Genomic DNA, 19906 nt, shown 5'->3' with positions numbered 1-19906 from the left:
CGATGCACCAGTGCCTCCGTGCACCGTCTGGTTTTCTCGGTCCTGTACTGACATATGGTGGAAGTCGAGGCCATATGTAACCAATCAGCAGAACTCAGGAAAAGACCTGTGAGAAGCAGCAGAATGCACCAAGACAACAGCGGAACATCAGGGGACAGGCAAGTATGGTTTTTTTGGGGTTTTTTCCTTCACTTTTGTCCAGGTATTTGAAAAAGAAAATGCCTGACAACCCTCTTTAAGTCCTACCCCACTATCCAGTCATTGACTATGAATTTGACCAGGAGGAAATTGACCCTTGTGTCCGCTAAATTATTTTGCAAGATATGCAAAAACAGAGAATCAGTGACAGCAACTATCAGTAAAGCCACACACAGGAAAATGTGCAGATGAACAACCTCAATATTTACCACTGCAAAATCATCATGGCAAAAAGCACTTTTTTTGTTTTTTAAATTGTGGTTCACCTGCAGATTTCTCCGCATTGTCCCCTCTCCTCCCGCTGCTGTTAACCACAGTAATAACAGATATGCTGTGGGTTTATTGGAGAGTAACACAGCATAGGGGAGTTGGCCACCACATTGTTACAAAATACAGTACAGTAATGGACAAACTTTTTATGTATGTCATTTTTGTAGATTTGGAGAAACATAGCTTTAAAGCAATATACAGTGCCTTGCGAAAGTATTCGGCCCCCTTGAACTTTTCAACCTTTTGTTACATTTCAGGCTTCCAACAAAATCATAAAATTTTAATTTTTTGGGGGAACAAGTGGGACACAATTATGAAGTGGAACGAAATTTATTGGATATTTAAGGTTTTTTTTTTACAAAGAAAAAAACTGAAAAGTGGGGCGTGCAAAATTATTCAGCCCCTTTACTTTCAGGGCAGCAAACTCACTCCAGAAGATCAGTGAGGATCTCTCAATGATCCAATGTTGTCCTAAATGACTGATGATGATAAATAGAATCCACCTGTGTGTAATCAAGTCTTCGTATAAATGCACCTGCTCTGTGATAGTCTCAGGGTTCTGTTTAAAGCGCAGAGAGCATCATGAAGACCAAGGAACACACCAGGCAGGTCAGAGATACTGTTGTGGAGAAGTTTAAAGCTTGGGAAATCTTTTTGTATCTAAATCCGGCTTTAAACATCTCAAGGAGCACTGTGCAAGCAATCATATTGAAATGGAAGGAGTATCAGACCACTGCAAATCTACCAAGACCCAGCCGTCCCTCTAAACTTTCATCTCAAACAAGGAGAAGACTGATCAGAGATGCAGCCAAGAGGCCCATGATCACTCTGGATGAACGAGACTGGGACGGAGATTTATCTTCCAACAAGACAACGAACCAAAACATAAAGCAAAATCTGCAATGGAATGGTTCACAAATAAACGTATCCAGGTGTTAGAATGACCAAGTCAAAGTCCAGACCTGAATCCAATCGAGAGTCTGTGGAAAGAGCTGCAAACTGCTGTTCACAAACGCTTTCCATCCAACCTCACTGAGCTCAAGCTGTTTTGTAAGGAAGAATGAGCAAGAATTTCAGTGTCTCGATGTACAAAACTGATAGACATACCCCAAGCGACTTGCAGCTAAAAGGTGGCACTAAAAAGTATTAACGCAAAGGGGCCAAATAATTTTGCACACTCAATTTTTCAGTTTTTTTCTTTGTAAAAAAAAGTTTAAAATATCCAATAAATTTCATTCCACTTCACAAATGTGTCCCATTGTATGGGGCAGTGCAGGCAGAAGTGGAGATTGGTGATGCAGCAACTGGGGATGATCTGAGTGTACCGTCTGCCTCCTTTGTATATCCCTTTCAGGTCAATTTTCTTTACATCTACAATTCACATACACAAAAAAAAAAAAGGATATGTCTGGAGGCGATAGATTACTTTATAACACACCATGATTGCATTCTTGTTATGTAGAACTGCATATAATTTAAGGTTGGACCCTTCTTTCACAGTAATTTCCATTTCAAGCAAACATTTAACACTCACCCTTCCAGCCGGACATCAGGTAAAGATCTGTTGAGTGCGATCATCTCACTGGCCATTAGATTGAACTGATTTATTTTAAACATTTCCTTCATCTTCTCTTGATCTTCCTTAGGAAGGACAACAGGTTTCCCCATTTCTCCAGGGCCCTCGTGTAACTTCTGAACGACCCCAGGACCTGACAGAAAAAAACAAAACAACAAAGTGAGTACAAAATGCCACCATTAGTGGAAACGGGTCTCCTGTTATAGCCTGTGCTACACTTCATTACCCACTAAATCTAAGCATGCAGCAGAAGGCAGCAGAACTCTACCTTCACATCTATTCATTTTTAGCTATACATGGTCTGTTACACAGTGTAACCAAAATTAACACAAGATTACTGAAATTTTAGCAGCATCTACTTTTGTCGGGATTAAAGCTCAGTGTAGTACAAACAATTGTACTAGGTATAACACCGTATATATGATCTTATCTAATAGACAGATACAAGTAGACAGGGAAGGAAGTAAGCAGCTCTAGATTTGTCACATGGAGATTGTGTTATGCGGTATCCAAGGAATGGAGACCACTATCAGAGAGGTAATGGAAAGATCTGCACCAGTTTTAGGCTTTTGACCAGCTATGGTTTTGGTTGACAATCAATGATCAAAAGGACTCCCTCACGCAACCATGTTCAACTGTCATTACTATGTTACAGAACACTTTAGTGATAACAGAGGTATCTTATGTCACTTTTGTAGATATGGACAAGAAGAGATTTGTTTACATCAGAAGTGGAAGTTGCTGCACTTCAGCCACCTGGAGCACTGCCCTTGCCTGATCTTCCCACTGCTATAATATCAACCCCTGGAGCACTGCTGCTAGAGTAGGATGGGACGGAGGCCCATCATTAATGCCCCAATTGCCTTATTTGCATAAGTCTTATTATTTGAATAATGTATTTTTTCTTCAAAATTTACAGAAGTGACATACATAACCAAAAGGTATTCAGTTTATGCTGCCCTACAGGATCCAGATCAGCTATACAGTTATGGGCAGGAGGCTATATCCCTCCTGCAAATGGGGCTAAATGTACTGGGACTGAAGTGGTTAAATAGGAATGTACTACCAAGTTACTTTTTACTACTTAGAAACAATAGTGATAATGTTTTTCCTCATCAGTTTTTATTTTTCCAAATGTAGATTTTGTTTATACTCTGTACATGATCATGGCCATCTTAGTTGAGACGCTGCACTAACATTTCAGAAATATGTTTTACAGCGGCTACATGGGAACCTGTAGTCTAAAGAAGCACATCAGCTCTAGTCAGTCAACCTTGTGTTATCTGCACTGTAATTATAAAAGGTCTTAGCTTTCATTGTAAACCTGCTCTCTGATAATGAGATGTGATCTATATACAACAGAATAAAAAAAAAAAAAAAGTCTTATGATGCTTAGTGTGAAAGCAAAAAGATTTCATTCTTTATTCTTCTTAATGAATAGAACTTTTGAAAAAAACACAATGGGTCATTTTCTGATGACACATTCTCTTTAACAAAGAACATAACTACCAGTGGGTGAGAGAACAAAGAAACCTTAAAAAGAGGACATTTCTTGTCCTCTAACACTGCAGTATTATATTCTGCAAGAAAACGGACAGTGCTGGAGAAAAACAAATGTGAACTGTGCTGGAATCAGCCTAGCAGATACTAAGAACTTGAATTGGTGGAGGTGGTGAAAGGCATTTAGTCAATGTGCCATAATATGGACCATCCCTTTGCCAAAACTGGAATCTATGTCAGCTCACTATATAGATCTCAGGCATAATAGATGCTATTTTCTTAGGCATTTTTTCTTTATATGGTGAGGAAAATAGGTCATTTTTTCTTTTGTTTTCCAAGTGTGAATTTATGTGCGAATTATTTATAATTTTCTTCTCTACTGCCTAGTGGAAAAATTTAGAATTTTTTTTATATATATAAAAATATAGAAATACTGTGTATATTTGAACACTGCACATATTCCTATAGGAGTTGCAAAAACAGTTAAGCCCATTTTGAAATGCTCATAGAAATAAATGGAATGGTCAGAAAGCTGTGTCCCATTAGGTGGAACTCCCACCAATAAAGCCAGGAATATATGTGCATATGCCCCAGAATCTGAAATCCCCTTTTAAGGGTGAGTTCACACTGAGTATACACCAGCTTATTCTGAACGCAAAACACGTTCAGAATCAGCGGCGTATAAAGCAGTTCCCATTCATTTCTATGGGAGCCGGCATACGAGCGCTCCCCATAGAAATGAATGGGCTGCTTCTTTCACTATGAGCAGTCCCATTTAAGTGAATGGAAAGTGCTCGCGTGTACGGCTTGGCATGAGCAGAGCTAGCCGTACACACGGGCACTTTCCATTCACTTCATTGGGAGTGCTCGTAGTGAAAAAAGCAGCCCATTCATTTCTATGGGGAGCGCTCGTATGCCGGCTCCCATAGAAATGAATGGGAACTGCTTTATACGCCGCTGATTCTGAACGTGTTTTACGTTCAGAATAAACTGGCATATACTCAGTGTGAACTCACCCTAACTGTGAAATCTGTATAACATTCTACGGAATATGCTGTGTAAGCAATATGAAAGAAGAAGTACAATGAATAAGGACAGTAGACTTATGCATGTTTGTAAATTTAGTAAATGTACAATGCCTTGTCTTGTTTCTTAGAAAACTGAGGCCGATTTATAATGGCTTGTTTGCCAGAAAACTGGCATAAAAGCAAAAATAGTTGCAATGTTTTTGTGCAAGTCATAACTACTGCACAAAACTCGATATTTTTATGCCCTGCATGAACCTCACCATAAATTACAAGCAAACTCTAATAGCGAAGGGATTATTAAAGCTGGCATGGAAAACAACAGACTTTAAAAAAAAAATCTAATTTATAAAACAGTCTAGAAGAAAAACAAATTGTCTTTTCCCATAACAGCAGCACAGCTTTAATTTTTAAAAGGAAATCTAAGAAACCTTTGATACGATTGGTCATGATGGGCAATAAAAGAATGATATCTTTTTGGACACATTCCTAAAGTTCAGCCAGAGTATTTTTTCACTAGGAAATGTGAAAAGATCCTAAAAAGCAGATTTGTGTTTGAAAAGAAATGCATTATTGTGTACCATCTTACTTCACAGCTACGTGAATTCTCTGGTACAGATATGAGGATATTATTCTATATGTACAAACAAACGAGTATTTGACATGTAAGATAACATCTATAAGTACTCGGGACTTACATAATCTAATTTTCAACCATCTTTATGTGATTGTATTCTATTGGGTTCGCCAATGTTCACACAGTTAGTTCGTATGCGGCTTTTCTGTACCACCTTCAGGCACGCTTTATAGGGCTGTATTTTACTGTCAATGACATGATAGCGAAGCCTAATTAAGAATGCCACAGTACTTACAAAATAGACTTATAGAGTCTAACCAACATATGGTTAATCACTGTTCGATCCTTCCTTTATTTTTTATTATACGCTGCAAATTGTAGTATCTTCATTCTGGTCCGCTAAATATTGACTAAGTCATTGTGTTCCTTTCTTTTTAGTTGCTATGATTCCTAGGATTTCTCTATCTGCCATGAGCTTGTATGTGTTTTTCTCTCTTGGGAAGAATATGCAAATCTGTCTTCCATGATGTAATTAGGAAGTCAGCTGCTGCTGCCTCAGTCTTGCAAACCAATAGAGGGCGCTCACTGGAATGTGCAAGCCTGTCTTCCCTGATGTAGTTAGGAAGACAGAACTCCAGTGAAATAACCCAATAAAGGCTGTTCCCTTTCGCATCATGCTCGAACTTCCAAGAGGCCTTGTTTTGTCTTTGACGCTGGGATTATTACCAGGTATAGTCTCTCAATCGAGAACGGCCGTTTCGATGTACTTGCATCTCATCAGCTCGATGTAGAGAGGACTATAACCTGGTAGAGGTGAGAGGCTTAGACAGGGTTAAGGGGATATTGTCACTCCTTAGGGAGAGACCACTCCCTAAGGAGTGACAATATCCCCTTAACCCTGCGTCATTGCAAAACAAAGGCCTCTTGGAAGGTCGAGCATGATGCGAAAGGGAGCAGCCTTTATTGGGTTATTTCACTGGAGTTCTGTCTTCCTAACTACATCAGGGAAGAAAGGCTTGCACATTCCAATGAGCACCCTCTATTGGTTTGCAACACTGAGGCAGCAGCTGACTTCCTAATTACATCATGGAAGACAGATTTGCATATTCTTCCCATGGTCCTTTGCAAAGTGGAGTGCTAAAGGCTTAATAAGTCTCACACACCTATATGGTGGTCTCTCCCTAAGGAGTGACAATATCCCCTTTTTCTCTCTTGTTATATACTACTGTACCATCTATGAAACTGTATCACTGAAATTTCCCCATTGTGGGACTATTAAAGGATTACCTTATCTTATTCAAGCGAGTATCTCCATACTTGTTGTGGAACTGCATATGCTTACCTTTATTCTTCAGTCACCTGTTGAACGTGAGGTATATGTATTTACTTATCTTCGCTTGATCACGTGGGGCCTCCTGATGATCAGATAACTCATGGCTCCGTCCCTGACGACACTGGATGGGCGTGACCAATTAGGAAGCGCCGCGTCAAGACAGAGGCGTGGCTTGGGAAGAGCGTATGATTTTTAGTCCGCAGAGACGCCACGCTCGGCGGCATGTACCAAAGTATCCTGTCCTATCATCTGGGGCAAGGGAATTGCAGTTTTAACCGCACTTTCTCGCTACTATTGTGAGTTTAGCTACTCCTCCTGATGAACGAATCCAACATAGGAGTAGGGAAACATGTAGAGGAGAATGTTTGTTTGTGGGGCAGGATTTATCTACACTAATATCCATAAATGAGAAAGTATCTAGGGGTCTCTAATGTGCCCGTACTCCTAGCTAACCTTGCCTCAGTATCGGCAGCCTGTAGGAATCGTGGGCTCCTGATAATGTGTGCTATATGCACCTGAGTAATAACTCCCTTAGCAGCACATAGGGGTTTTTGATAGTGTGTTTGTGGGACAGAGAAGCCGTAGTTATCAGAGTGGCTATTATACTATACCACAGGCATATCACTAATTGTCCTGTCCTCTCACACAATCGTTTCTGGACTACTTATTTTATGAATCATTTTTAAATTGGACTTAATAAAAGTTATTTTAATAAGTTACTCCCTCAGTGAATAAAATTAATCAGAGTGATATCCCTGCAGTGACACACATGACTTACAGTACAGGTTAACATGTTGAGCCTGGTAACAGTATTATGTATCTTAGACAGGCAGAAAAAATTGGAGGAATCCATATCAATAAAAACGAGGAAAATGAGATACCTGGTTTTGTGTAAACATGCTTTTATACTTTTTTTGCACACCATGCCGCCCCTGCTACCTCTTGTGTCACCCCCTCTACCTCATAGATTGTAAGCTCTTTTGAGCAGGGCCCTCAGTCCCATTGTGTGAAATGACGTTCTTTGTTATGTATGTCTGTATCTGAACCCTATAAATTGTACAGTGCTGCGGAATATGTTGGCGCTATATAAATAAAATGTATTATTATTATACCATACACTGTAAACAAGCCTCCTCCTGTCCTCTCTACTTATCTGAGATACATAATACGGTTACCAAACTCGACAAGTTAACCTGTACAGTCAGTAAGGCACATGAGAATTCATGCAGCTGTGAAGTAAGGGGGCGTTCACACAACAGTTGGGGTCTGCTCAGCAGTGTCTGTGGCTATTGTCTGTACAATATTTTAGCAAGGCACACACGCTGGTCCATTTGCAATGTGCAATCATTTTAATGGGATGTTATCTTGTGTCCTTTAGTGTCTGTTTGTGTTCTTTAGTGTCCGTGTACAGCCAAGTACATGTTTTCAATTGGACAAAAAAAAAAAATCCTACATGCAGGACTATTCTGTCCGTTCGAAAAAAAGACAGCAAGTGTCTGTTACTTTTTTTTTTTTTTATATATTGAGGTCTATGGGCAACAGACATATAACGTACAGTAACTGAAAGCCATCAGTTCCTGTCTGTTGTGTCCGTTATGAAAGGTGTACTTTTTTTTTTCTGTTTTGTTTTATTTTAAACTGACACCTTCCGAGCGGACACCAATGATAGCGTGAACCCTACCTAAGATGGTACACAATAATGCAATTCTTTGCAGGTCACCTATATAATACTTTCAATACACAATTCTATAGTTATGTTACAACAGTAATTGAAACTACTAAAATCAGTATGAATTAAAGTCTGAAATATTCACACCAGCACGAACTCTCCATTATCCAGGTCTGTCAGGGGACCCAAACAATGGAGATCTGGCAAACCGTGGTAACACACGATACCCAATGGGTATCCGTTATAGTGTCCATAGTTTTTTTTTATGCATGCTCAGAAAGCAGAAAAAAAAAAAAAAACCAAAAAAAACCCTGACATTACCATCAGTTAGTGTCCGTTAACATTTATGATAGGTGTCCGGTTTTTTGTTTTTTTAAAGGACACTACCATAACGGATATCCAACGGTAGTGTGAACCCAGCCACACCAAAAAATTAGAAAGAATACGTTCCTGATGTCAAAACATCCAACATTCTAGTCATTCAACTGTAATACACAACCAGCCAGTCATCAGCTTTAAACTTCTGCAAATCTGGACATCTTCCATATCATCAGACTAAGCCCAATCTGAGTCATAAGTAAAATTAACAGGGTTACAGTTTCCAGTACTAAACAAAACAGGAAGAAATAAGGTATTACGTTAAAAAAATAAATAAAATCGTACAAAAGGAAAGTTAAAAGGGTTTCTGGGGGAAGAAAATAAATAATTTTTCAAAAAAGGACAGTTAGGGCAATGAAATACCTTTAGCAGTGTTTCGAGTGATTTCTGGGTTTCTCGGGTAGCTCCCAGCAACTTTTGCTTTTGTTTATGTGAGTAGCTTCCTGTTCTGTTTTCCTACAACCACCATGATGCATTGCACTTCACTCAGAGGTGACTCTCACAATGTACCTCTCTCCCTCCCTCCCTGTTTCCCCAATTAGCCTTCCCAACTAACTAACAAACTCAAACCTAACCCCAACATACTTGCCTGTCTTCCTATCCGGATCTTCTGGGAATGGGACATCACTTCTTTCTGGCAGGCTGGCTCCTCCTCTTCCAGACATCTGCCGGCGCAATAGAAGGAAGTGATGTTCCTTGACCAGGGGGTATGGATAGGAAGACAGGCAAGTATGATGGGTTTGGCGGGAGGAGGGGTTTAGCTGATAGTATAGGTAACGTTCTGTTTCCATATACGTCATTGGAAAATCTTAAAATGTAGGTAAATATAAATTTTTTGTAAACTAAGAGAGTTGAGTAGGAATATAATTTTATCCTGGACAACCCCTTTAAACTAAATTTCGCACAGATGTCCCATAGAGTATTTTTGTCATCACCGATTTTAAGCTAGCATATTCCACAAAACTGTAACCTAAATGGAACAAAAAACTCATTTAACACAAAAGGTGAATCTTGAAATACGTCATAATATAGACCTAAAGGACAAATTGTAGGAAAACTAAATATCAAAGTCAAACTAACAGTTGCTTTGTCCATCCGGTCATAATTCACTACGGGAAAATGTGACCTACGCATTTCAGTGGTGTATTTCCTGACATCTGTGTTTCCTTTTTATATTAGTAACTTTTAGAGTATAGCAACACTATAAAAACAAATGAGACTCAAACTAGCTGAGTAGCAACCAAAATGATATTAACCCCTTAGTGACTGGCCTGTTTCGGACCTTAATGACCAAGCCAAATTTTGGAAATTTGTCACGTGTGACTCTCAATAATTCTGTAACAGTTGTCAGGGTCTGGGGTTGCATAGTCCAAAACAAAGGTATAGTTTATTTTAACTCAAAAAGGTAGTACAGCAACAAAAGGAAACAATACAAAAATAAATACCTGCCCAGCTAGGCTCTAACTAAACATAGAATAGGTTACTTCACCTAGAATAACAAATCCAAAAGCCAGTAGAATCATTCAGGACACAGCTCCAATATATGACCTCTCTGTTGGCTCTCCAGCCAAGCTCTGCCCCAAAGTCTGCTGCTGGAGCTGGCTTTTTAAGCTCCCTTGATGAGCAGACTCTCTGCAGCTGAGTCGCTGCCAGAACATCTCCAAAGTGTGGACTAGAAGGGGGTAGAATGACAGGTCCCACTACCAACCTACCTGCCATTCCTAAAAATTCAGCACAATACTGAGCATTTACCAAAATGCTCAGCAGACGAAAGTTGTCTGCTGAGAACAAACATTCCTTCTGGAAATTTCTCATCTCACCCACCTGGGTGGGTGAGATGTACACCTGCTGCATTACCTGATCAGCCATCAGCTTACACAGTATAGCGCATCCAAGCGATTCTGATATTGTTTTTTCATGACATGTTGTACTTTACTGAGAAGGTAGAATTAGACTGATATAACGTGTGCAAATTTATTTAAAAAAACTCACAAATGCTGAAAATTTTCAAAATTTTTCAATGTTTTCCATTTTCAGCTGCGATATCTCACATATACACAATAATACAGGACAAAAAAGTTAGTAGTTATATATTCCCAAATGTTCCTTTTGTGTTTCATGTAGATTTGAAATAATTTTAGCATATCTGAGTAATTTAGAAGTTTATCAAGTTTATAAGCAAACTTTGGAAATTTTGAGTATGTGATTTTTTTTCCTGTACCAAGCTATGTTTACAGACAGGAATAGGTGGCGTAATGATAGAACCTCCCATTAAATGACCCAATTTGGAAAACTAGACCCCTTCAGGTATTCTTTGAGGGGTATACTGAGCATTTGAATCAAGCAAATATTGTTTTGCAAGAATCATTACAAATTACGAAAAAAAATTCCATTTTCATTTTCTTCAAATATGTGTCATTTTAAAGGCAGTTTTTTTGCACACAACTCATCAAAAAGAAGAAACACACCCCAAAATATATCACCCCACTTCTCCCGTGTTAAAAAATGTACACTTTGTGGCATTAGTCTTATGTACGCACATACAGTAGGGTCCAAGAGGTAGGGAGTGCCAACTGGATTGCAAAACACATTTTGCTTGCAGATATTTTAGGCCCATTGCAATTTCGAACAAGATTTGAGTTGCCAAAGCAATTGAAAACCCCCATAAAATGACACCATTTTATAAACTAGACCCCTTAAGGTATTCATTGAGGGGTATAGTGAGTATTTAGAGAAAATTTGTGTCAAACAAAAAAAAATTCACATTTTTTTATACAAAAGTGTCATTTTATAGGCAGTTTTCTTGCACATGAAAATGAAGAAACACCATATACAAATTGTTGCTAGGTATCCACTAGTAGAATTAAGAAAAAAAACAAAACAGATACACTAAAATATAACTTTTAATTGTTCAAATTTATATATGGCGGCCATATACTACGGCTGACCGGGCTAACTATCATGACACGCTCGTTATAGCGCTCCAATGCTCTGCCTTTTGAATCATACTATTGTGTGTTATCTGCCTCTGATGAGCTGCAACACGCAGCAGAAACGCGTTAGGAAGTTGTGTGGCTGTTAATGTGGTGCAAATGAATGGAGATTAGTAAATAGCTAATACCCGCAGCAAGAAGATCAAGCCTGTATGTGTGAAGTGAAATCGCTACTGGGGGAAACGAATCAAGTAAATAATGCACGCTATGAGCAGTACTAATATGCTAATATGGGGGGTAGGGGTGTGTGTTCTAGTGAGTCTGACTACCCCTCAATGTACTGGGAAGTCGGTCCTTTGTGAATATATACCTCAATAGGTTATACTCCCCCCTCCCTGTAATCAGTCAGCGTTTAGCATTTTTTCTGTTTACCCCAGGCAGTCTTCACCTGCTAGCAGAAAGGTAAGTCAGTTGATACAATTAACAGCTAGCAACATACAGCTAGATTTTCAGTTTATCAGGGTAATAGCTTCTTTTAGAACAGATCCCTCTACAACTTTTAGGGTCTGGTTCTACATGTCTCCTTCACACCATTTACACACTTAAAGAAATTTGAGTCAAGACTGAGCAATTTTAGCTTTATATAAGCTTTATTTATTTTCACTTTTAAATTTGAACAATTAAAAGATATTTTTGTGTATTTTTTTTTGTTTTTTTCTCCTAAAATGAAGATTCACACCTTAAAATAGACGACCCCATTTCTCCCGTGTTAAAAAAAAATGTACACTTTGTGGCCTTAATCCTATGTACGGACGCACAGTAGGCCCATTGCACAGTCAAACAAGATTTGAGTTTCCAAAGCAATTGAAAACCCCATAAATGACTCAATTTTATAAACTAGACCCCTTAAAGGTATTCATTGAGGGGCATAGTGAGCATTTTGACCCTATCACCATCTCACAGATTTTTAATAACCTTGGGATGTGTAGCTTAAAAATTACTAAAATGTCCCTTTATCTCCAAAGTTTTCATTTTCACAAGGAGTTAAAGGAGAAAAAGGCCCCAAAGTTTGTTAAACAATTTCTCATGAAAACGCCAATACCCCATATGTGGCCATAATCTGCTGTAAGGGCACATGGTGAGGTTTAGAATGGAAAGAGGGCTATTTGGCATTTGAGGGCAGATTTTGCTGGAATAGTTTTCAGGGGCCATGTCGCATTTGCTGAGCCCCTAAAGTTTCAATACAATGGAAATCCCTCATATGTGAACCCATTTTAAAAACTACACCCATCATGGAATGTATCATGGGGTATTATCATTTTGAGCCTAAAAATGCTTCCCCAAAATTAACGTACAAAACGAAAATTGAAATTTTTAAAAGAAATCCGCCATTTCGGTGCCCAATTTGTTGCACCCACTTTTTGTTGACAGAGACCTGCACTCCTAAAACTATTAAGTGGGCCATTCTGAGGGGCAAAAAATTATATATTTAGGTGTAAACTGCTGCTTGGGCACACAGCAGGGCTCAGAAGGGAAGCAGCACTGCTCTTTTTAGCTTTTGGGGTAAAGATTTAGAGGGACTTTCTGAGCGCCATGTTGTTTTTGTAGAGCCCTGGAGGCGACAGTAAACTGGAAATCCCCAAGACGTGACCCTATTTTGTAGGAGCATTTGTAGGGTCTCTGCAAATGTGAAATGGTGTCCAAAAACAAAGAATCTAAATCTGCACTCCAAATGCACATATCACTCCTTCACATATGCGCCCTGCTGTGTACCCAAATGGCAGTGTATGCCCACATGTATGACACGAGTACCCCAGATAACGGACTTAGTGCCATATGTGGGTATAAATGGCTGAGCACAGCCAGACACAGAAAGGAAGGAGCGCTTTTTTGGTTTCTGGAGCACAGACTTGTTTTAGGACACCATACCACTTTTGCAAAGACCCTGAATTGCCAATAAAGTGGAATCCGCAGATATGTCACCCCATTTTGGACGCTACCCCACGGATGGGATTTATCAAGTGGCGCAGCATTTTTAACCCTTGAGTGTTGCATTTATTTAGTTTCCAGAAATGAAGGCGCAGATGATAATGAGAAGTTAAAAATGAAATTTTTCCAGAGATTTGCCATTTCAGTGCGCAACATGTTGTGCCCGACTTATGTCAGCAGAGACGCTCCAAAAACTGTTAAGCGGGTATCCCGGGCACAACGGCGTTAGGACAGGCACAACATATTAAGCACTGAAATTACGTATTCCTGGAAAAAATTTCATTTTCACCTCTCACAATCAGCTTTATATTCATTTATGAATAATAAGTTATAGCAACACTTGGGAGTTAAAAATGGTCTTTGTACCCCTGGATAAATCCTTCAGGGTGTAGTTTCAAAAATAAGGTCTCATATCAGGGGATTCCACTTTACTGGTGTTTCAGCTCTGCAAAAGTGTCATGGTGTCCAAAAGCCAAACCATTTGTGCTCCTAAAACCAAATAACCCTTCTTCCCTTCTGTGTCCGGCTATACCCTAATATCAGTTTATACCCACATAGGACATTGTGTACGTTATCCTGGGTACACCAGTGTCATACATGTGGCATGAACTGCAGTTTGGGTACACAGCAGGGAAGGAGTGCTTTGCGGCTTTTTGAGTACAGATTTGGATGTTTGGTATCTGAACGCCATGTCATGTTTGTAGAGCCTGTAAGGTACCAGAAAAGTGGATTCCCCAAAGGAGTGACCCCATTTTGAAAACTGCACCCCTCAAAGAATTTATCAGGGGATGTAGTGAGTATTAGTATCTCAGACGTGACTGCACAGTGGATGGTGAAGAGGGAATATGTAAGCTGTGCGGAGGACATTGGGAACACTAAATTCCCTACTATGTCCTAGTAGCTCCTATGATTGGGGGAGTCACTTTGGGGGTCAGTTCTGGTGTCCGTTCCCTCATAAGCTGTAAATCTGGGGTGTCCCCTGATATATGCTTGCACAGCTTATATATTCCCTTCCTGCTACAGCCAGTTGTGTTCTAATGATTTGGCAATTTTTGCGGGTTTTTGTCTTCACATTGCTAGATGCTATATTTTCTTTATTTTTCTGGTGACGTGGCCATATAAGGGCTTGTTGTTTGTGGGATGAGATGCATTTTGTAATGACACCATTTTTGGGTGCCTACAATTTATTGAATACATTTTATTAACTTTTTTTGGTGAATTTAAAAAAAAAAAAATCAATTCTGGCATTTCATTTTACCTTTTAAATTTTTCGCCATGTAGCCTACAGTATAAGTAACATGTGACCCTTATCTAGTGGGTCGGCACGGTTACGGCGATATTCATATTTTTAATAATTCATATTTTTTATATCAGGGTATGGGGGCACTCGTCCATTAAAAGACTTTATAATAGGGTGGTGTACAGAGTGCACTCTGTTCTCCTAATTCCATCCAGGAGATTAGATTTGCATATTTTTTATATGTGAGACTAATTCTGCAGAACAAAAACACATTTGGGGACATAAATCAGTGATTTTTGCATAGCCATCTTCTGAGAGGCGTAACATTTTTATTTTTCGTTGGTTGAGGGTTTATTTTTTGCGGGACAACCTGCACTTTTTATTGGTACTGTTGTGCGGCACATATGACTTTTGGATCACTTTTCATAGCATATTTTCTAAGATAAGATGGCGAAGAATCACTACCTCCTGTGGGTTTTCTCTATCCCCCCCCCCCCCGACGTTCACCGTGTACATTAAATATTGTTTCCGTTTTATTGTACAAATTGTTACGGACACGACAATATCAAATATGCATTGTTTTTATTAATTTTTAGTTTTTTTTTTTACATATATAATTCATTTTCTATTTTTAAAAAAAGGGAATTTTGGGGGCTTTATAACTTTATAAATTTTTTTCAAACGCTTTATTTTTCACTTTTTATTTAACTTTTTTGTGCGTCCCTTTTAGGACACTTGATTCAGCAATGATTTCATTGCTGAATCAATGTTACAGACTGGAGACACAGGCTGCACGTGTCTCCAGTCTGTAACAGGAAGTCAAGCGATCTTTTACATATTTTGTCACAGAACTGAAGGGGTTAAAGGGGTATTCCCACGTCGCATACTCACCAGTCTTCACTGCTGTAAAATCTTCTTTCTTCCTGGTTTCTTGCATCATTTGGTGGGTGGGGTTTCACAGGCAACCTGCCATTTAGCTCCACCCCCAAATTAGCATGTAGCTCCGCCCACTCATATTGGACTATTAAGTACAGGCAGCAGCAACTCCATTCTGTGTTACATACAGAGACTGCCTGTCTCTGCCATAATGAACACAATTGAATTAGCTAGCCTGATAACTGGGAGAACAGAAGACGTTCAGACATGAACGCAGCTCCTCTCCCCTATCTGAGTGCAAAGAGCTAGGTCACATGGTGTAGACACAGGAATAGCTAGAAACACAGGCTCGCTCCCGTGCACTTAGCCCCTCCTCCCTCCCCCCTGACAGCAGCAGATACATCACTTGACTTTTGAGCAGATAAGTCAAGGGCTGTGTCAACAATGAACTGAATAAAGTAAGATAGTGGACAAACAGCAGTTTTGCTGAAGCAGTGTATTTAGGAAAAGTCTTACATCCACATTAACAAGCAGTATAGATAGGATCCTTGTGATGGGACAACCCCTTTAACCCCTTCCCCATCGGAGCCCCCTCCGATGGGGGGGGGTTATGGAGCAGGTTTTAGCTGTCAGATACAGCTAAGACTTGCTCCAATTACGTCGGCACTGACAGGGAATCCTTCCCTGACTGCCTGACGTCAGTCAAGGACCTGTCAGTGCTGACGTAATTTTACTATGGGTCGGTCGTTAAGGGGTTAATGGACAGTCTTTGTACTTTGTGAAGTCAAGATACCAGGCACTTTGAATAGAAACATGACATATACCAGTTAAACACAATGGGACAGATTTATTATGCCATAACATAAATGTGCATCAGTTACGAGCTGGTTTACATTTACCCTCAGGTGCACAGCCTGGCCAACTCTGTTGTGCCCATATTATGCCCAGTGATAACATACTTAACAGTGTGTGTTAAGTGTGTGTCTCTGCCAACACAAGCTGGGCACAATATATTGGGCACCAAAACATATCACCATTAATTTCTAGAAACTATATACTGCAACAGGATAAATATGCTTAATACGCCCCTTGTTAAATCTCTTGAAGGGTGCAGTTTTGAGAATGGGGCCACTTTTAGGAGATTACATTTTTCTGACATATAAATTCTGCAAAAGTGGCATGACAAAAACTAAATCGCACTCCTTCCCTTCTGTGCCAGGCTTTGCCCAAACAGCAGTTTATACCTACATATAAACAGTGGGTAAAACAGGGTTATACATGTGGGCATAAACTGCTATTTAGGCACACAGTACTACTTCACATCTGTGTCCTGCTATGTGGCTTTTGGAGCACAGCTTTAGATTGGTTGTTTTTTTGGAAACCAGAGATACTAAAGGAGCCAGTAAAGAGGAATCCCTTAAGAAGTGAGCATTTTTTCCCCATATGTACATTGATATACAAGCACTGATGTATGCTTGCTCAGGTTATACACTGTATACACTGTACAGTGAGACACTAGTAGAGCCGACTGCGCAGGCATCGGAGCTGACCCAGACCGAAGATGGCGAGAGAAGAGGAGGATGCACGGAGGATGCAGCTTTCACGTTCTGTGCTCTCAGTGAAGAGCTAGTGGTGCCGGTACCATAGCTCTTCCCCGTCAGAATGGAGTTCCTAACTAGGGTTGAGCGATCGTGTTCGGAAAAGATCGGATTCCGATCGGCGATCGAGAAAATTTCACGATCGCGATCGGAATTCCGAACACAATCTTTTTAGGTGGGATCGAGATCGGTGATTATTTCCCACAATGCTTTGCTACTGGCCAAGCATTGTGGGAAAAGCTAACAATGTTAGCCTTCACACTGAGTATACGCCTCGCTGCCCCCGCCTCCCAGGTTAGTGTATAAAGAGCTAGGAAGAAGGCAGGGCTTGTGGCAGAGTGTGGGTGGGTACAGGGCGGAGAGACGTGACGCTTCCCCTCCCAGTACCCGCCCACACTCTCCTAACCCGCCCACACTCTCCTAACCTGGGAGGCAGGGGGGCAGTGAGGCGAAGAAGAACGAGAACACCAGGCACTGGACCAGCCATCTCTGCAGGTAAGTGGACACCAGGGGGGACTAAGTAGCCAGAGGATTAAAAAAAAAAATCCTCTGGCTACTTAGTGATTCCATGCTGTATAGTGAATAGTATTGTTTTTAAAATCCGATCTCCGATTAGTAAAAAAAAATCCCATTGACTTGCATCCCATCGAGATCGGGTTTGAATGAAAAATGATCGGAAATCGGGTTTCAAAATCGATCCTGAAAAGTCAAGATCGTCTCAACCCTATTCCTGACAGCCTATAGCGCTGTACTATGAGAGCAGGGAGGAACGCCTCCTCCCTCTCTTCACAGTACTCGTCAATAGATGAGTACTGAGGGGGGGGGGGGTTTCGGAGAATTTTTATCTCTCACACATATATACTTGATCAATGCATGCCTCTTTGTTAAAGCATTGTATTGTAGGTGTGATCATTGGATGGTATAAACAAAGATGGCCGGGACGTACGTGGTTTAGCCAACTTGCCCTGACAACAGACAAAACATTACCTGATTGGCTCCAAACTGAGGGCAGTGGTTAGTGATGAACCTCCACTAGGGCAGGAATTTGGGCGGAGCTTTTTCCCTTTAGCCTTTTCGGCTCAGCGCCACTCCTACCAATGCGGACATGCCGTCTGAGTGCCTCTAAATCTTGCACATTAAGTCACTATGATTTCATCTTTAATCATCACAAACCGTTGATTAACAAAAAAACGTGTAGGGTCTTTTGTACAGGGCTATTGGTCAGTCCCACTGCTTAGACATTAAGGCTTAGGAAGCTTTTTTCTTTGGCTTGTGGGAAAAAACCTGAAAATAAAGCTTAGACACTGCTAGCAACCTGTCTTATTATGGGCTGATAGAAAGTGTTTGGAGTCCTGCATTATTACAAACAGCTTTGGCTCTTGTTATACGAGCCAATCTGCTGTCATGTGTTTTTATAACACTCATTTTGAGCACTTATTTATAAATTAGTTTTGTTGGCTGATCTCAATGGTGTAGTTCTGAATTTATGAGACATTCTACTTGTTTCCAGGGTGCTATGGCAATAGGGCACGGCAACCATATGAGGGCCATAGTCCCAACTCCACAACAGTTTTTGAAGCAGCTGTCAAACAGTGTAAAGAAAATTTTAGATTGAAAAACCAGGCTGGTGTTAGGTACTTGTTAAGATAAGATAATCCTTTAGTAGTACCACCATGGGGAAATTCAGTGTGTTACAGCAGCATGGATAATACAGTAATATATTGCAAGAAAGAACACATACAAGCTCAGAATAGCAGATATAAAAAGATACTAGGAGTCATATCAACTAAAAAGAAAAGAAAGACTTCAGAATCATTTAGTCCTCTGTGCGGAGCGATCTTCACTTAGCTTGATGCTGATTATACAGCCTGACCGCGGTTGGGAGGAAGGATCTTTGTTAACACTCCTTCTCACACTTGGGGCTGAAGTAGTCGGACTCTTACAGTACTGCCCAGTGCTGTCACGGTCTCATACATGGGATGGGAGTTGTTCTCCAGCATGGAGCTCAACACGGACAGTATCCTACTGTCACCCACCACCTGTACTAGGTCCAGGGGGCTCCGCAAGACAGAGCTGGCCCTTCTAACCAGCCTGCCATGCCTATTTCTGTTCCTGGCTGGTATGCTACCCCAGCAGGCCAACCCAAAGAAGGAGTTGAAAAAGGCCCTAAGAAGTGCTCCGTGGACTCCAAAGGCCAATTAAGATTTTTTAAGAGGTCTCTGAAATTCAGCTGGTTTTGTCAAAAATATGTTGCCAAGAAAAGTTGGTATATAAAAAGGTGCCAGTACCCTCTCCCAGTCTTGTGCCACAGAATGGTTGGTACAACAATGAGATAAAGCCAGTTATTTTGTAGTCTTAGGGGAGGGAAGATGAAGGTGGAACTGGTGAGAAAATATCTATTTTGAAGATAGTGGTAATGTTCTCAAAAGAATTTGATAGGTCTGATGTAGGGTATCCTACTAATATTTTAAATGTGAACGTTTGAATGTCTGTTCCTCAATCACGCAAAAATGACTGAACGGATTTGGATGAAATTTGGCACAGTTTGTAATCTCGATTACAATAAAAGAAATGGCTTCACGACTGTTATGAATTTATGTTCACATACTATATTAAACTGCTCTTGGCAGCAGGCTGATAAGGCCAGGTCTGTTATCTCTCTATGTAAACAAACAGCTAACCCTCAGCCCATTGTGTACATGCATTTCCATATTATCTGATCTACTCCAGGTAGTGTGCTGACA

General features: G+C 40.2%; 1 protein-coding gene across 1 annotated transcript in view; it reads right to left on the bottom strand.

Annotated features, from left to right (window-relative positions):
• The window catches only part of GALNT1 (polypeptide N-acetylgalactosaminyltransferase 1), a 127864-nt gene that overhangs the window by 66559 nt on the left and 41399 nt on the right, over positions 1 to 19906 (bottom strand). The window contains exon 3 of the mRNA XM_075271014.1: positions 2003 to 2177. Coding sequence (XP_075127115.1) covers positions 2003 to 2177 — 175 coding nt within the window. The remainder of the gene's footprint in view (positions 1 to 2002; positions 2178 to 19906) is intronic.

The sequence above is a fragment of the Leptodactylus fuscus genome, chromosome 4 (assembly GCF_031893055.1).
Source record: "Leptodactylus fuscus isolate aLepFus1 chromosome 4, aLepFus1.hap2, whole genome shotgun sequence".
Lineage (NCBI taxonomy): Eukaryota > Metazoa > Chordata > Amphibia > Anura > Leptodactylidae > Leptodactylus > Leptodactylus fuscus.
Note: the sequence above shows the minus strand (reverse complement) of the source record. Positions and strands in the feature narration are given on the sequence as shown.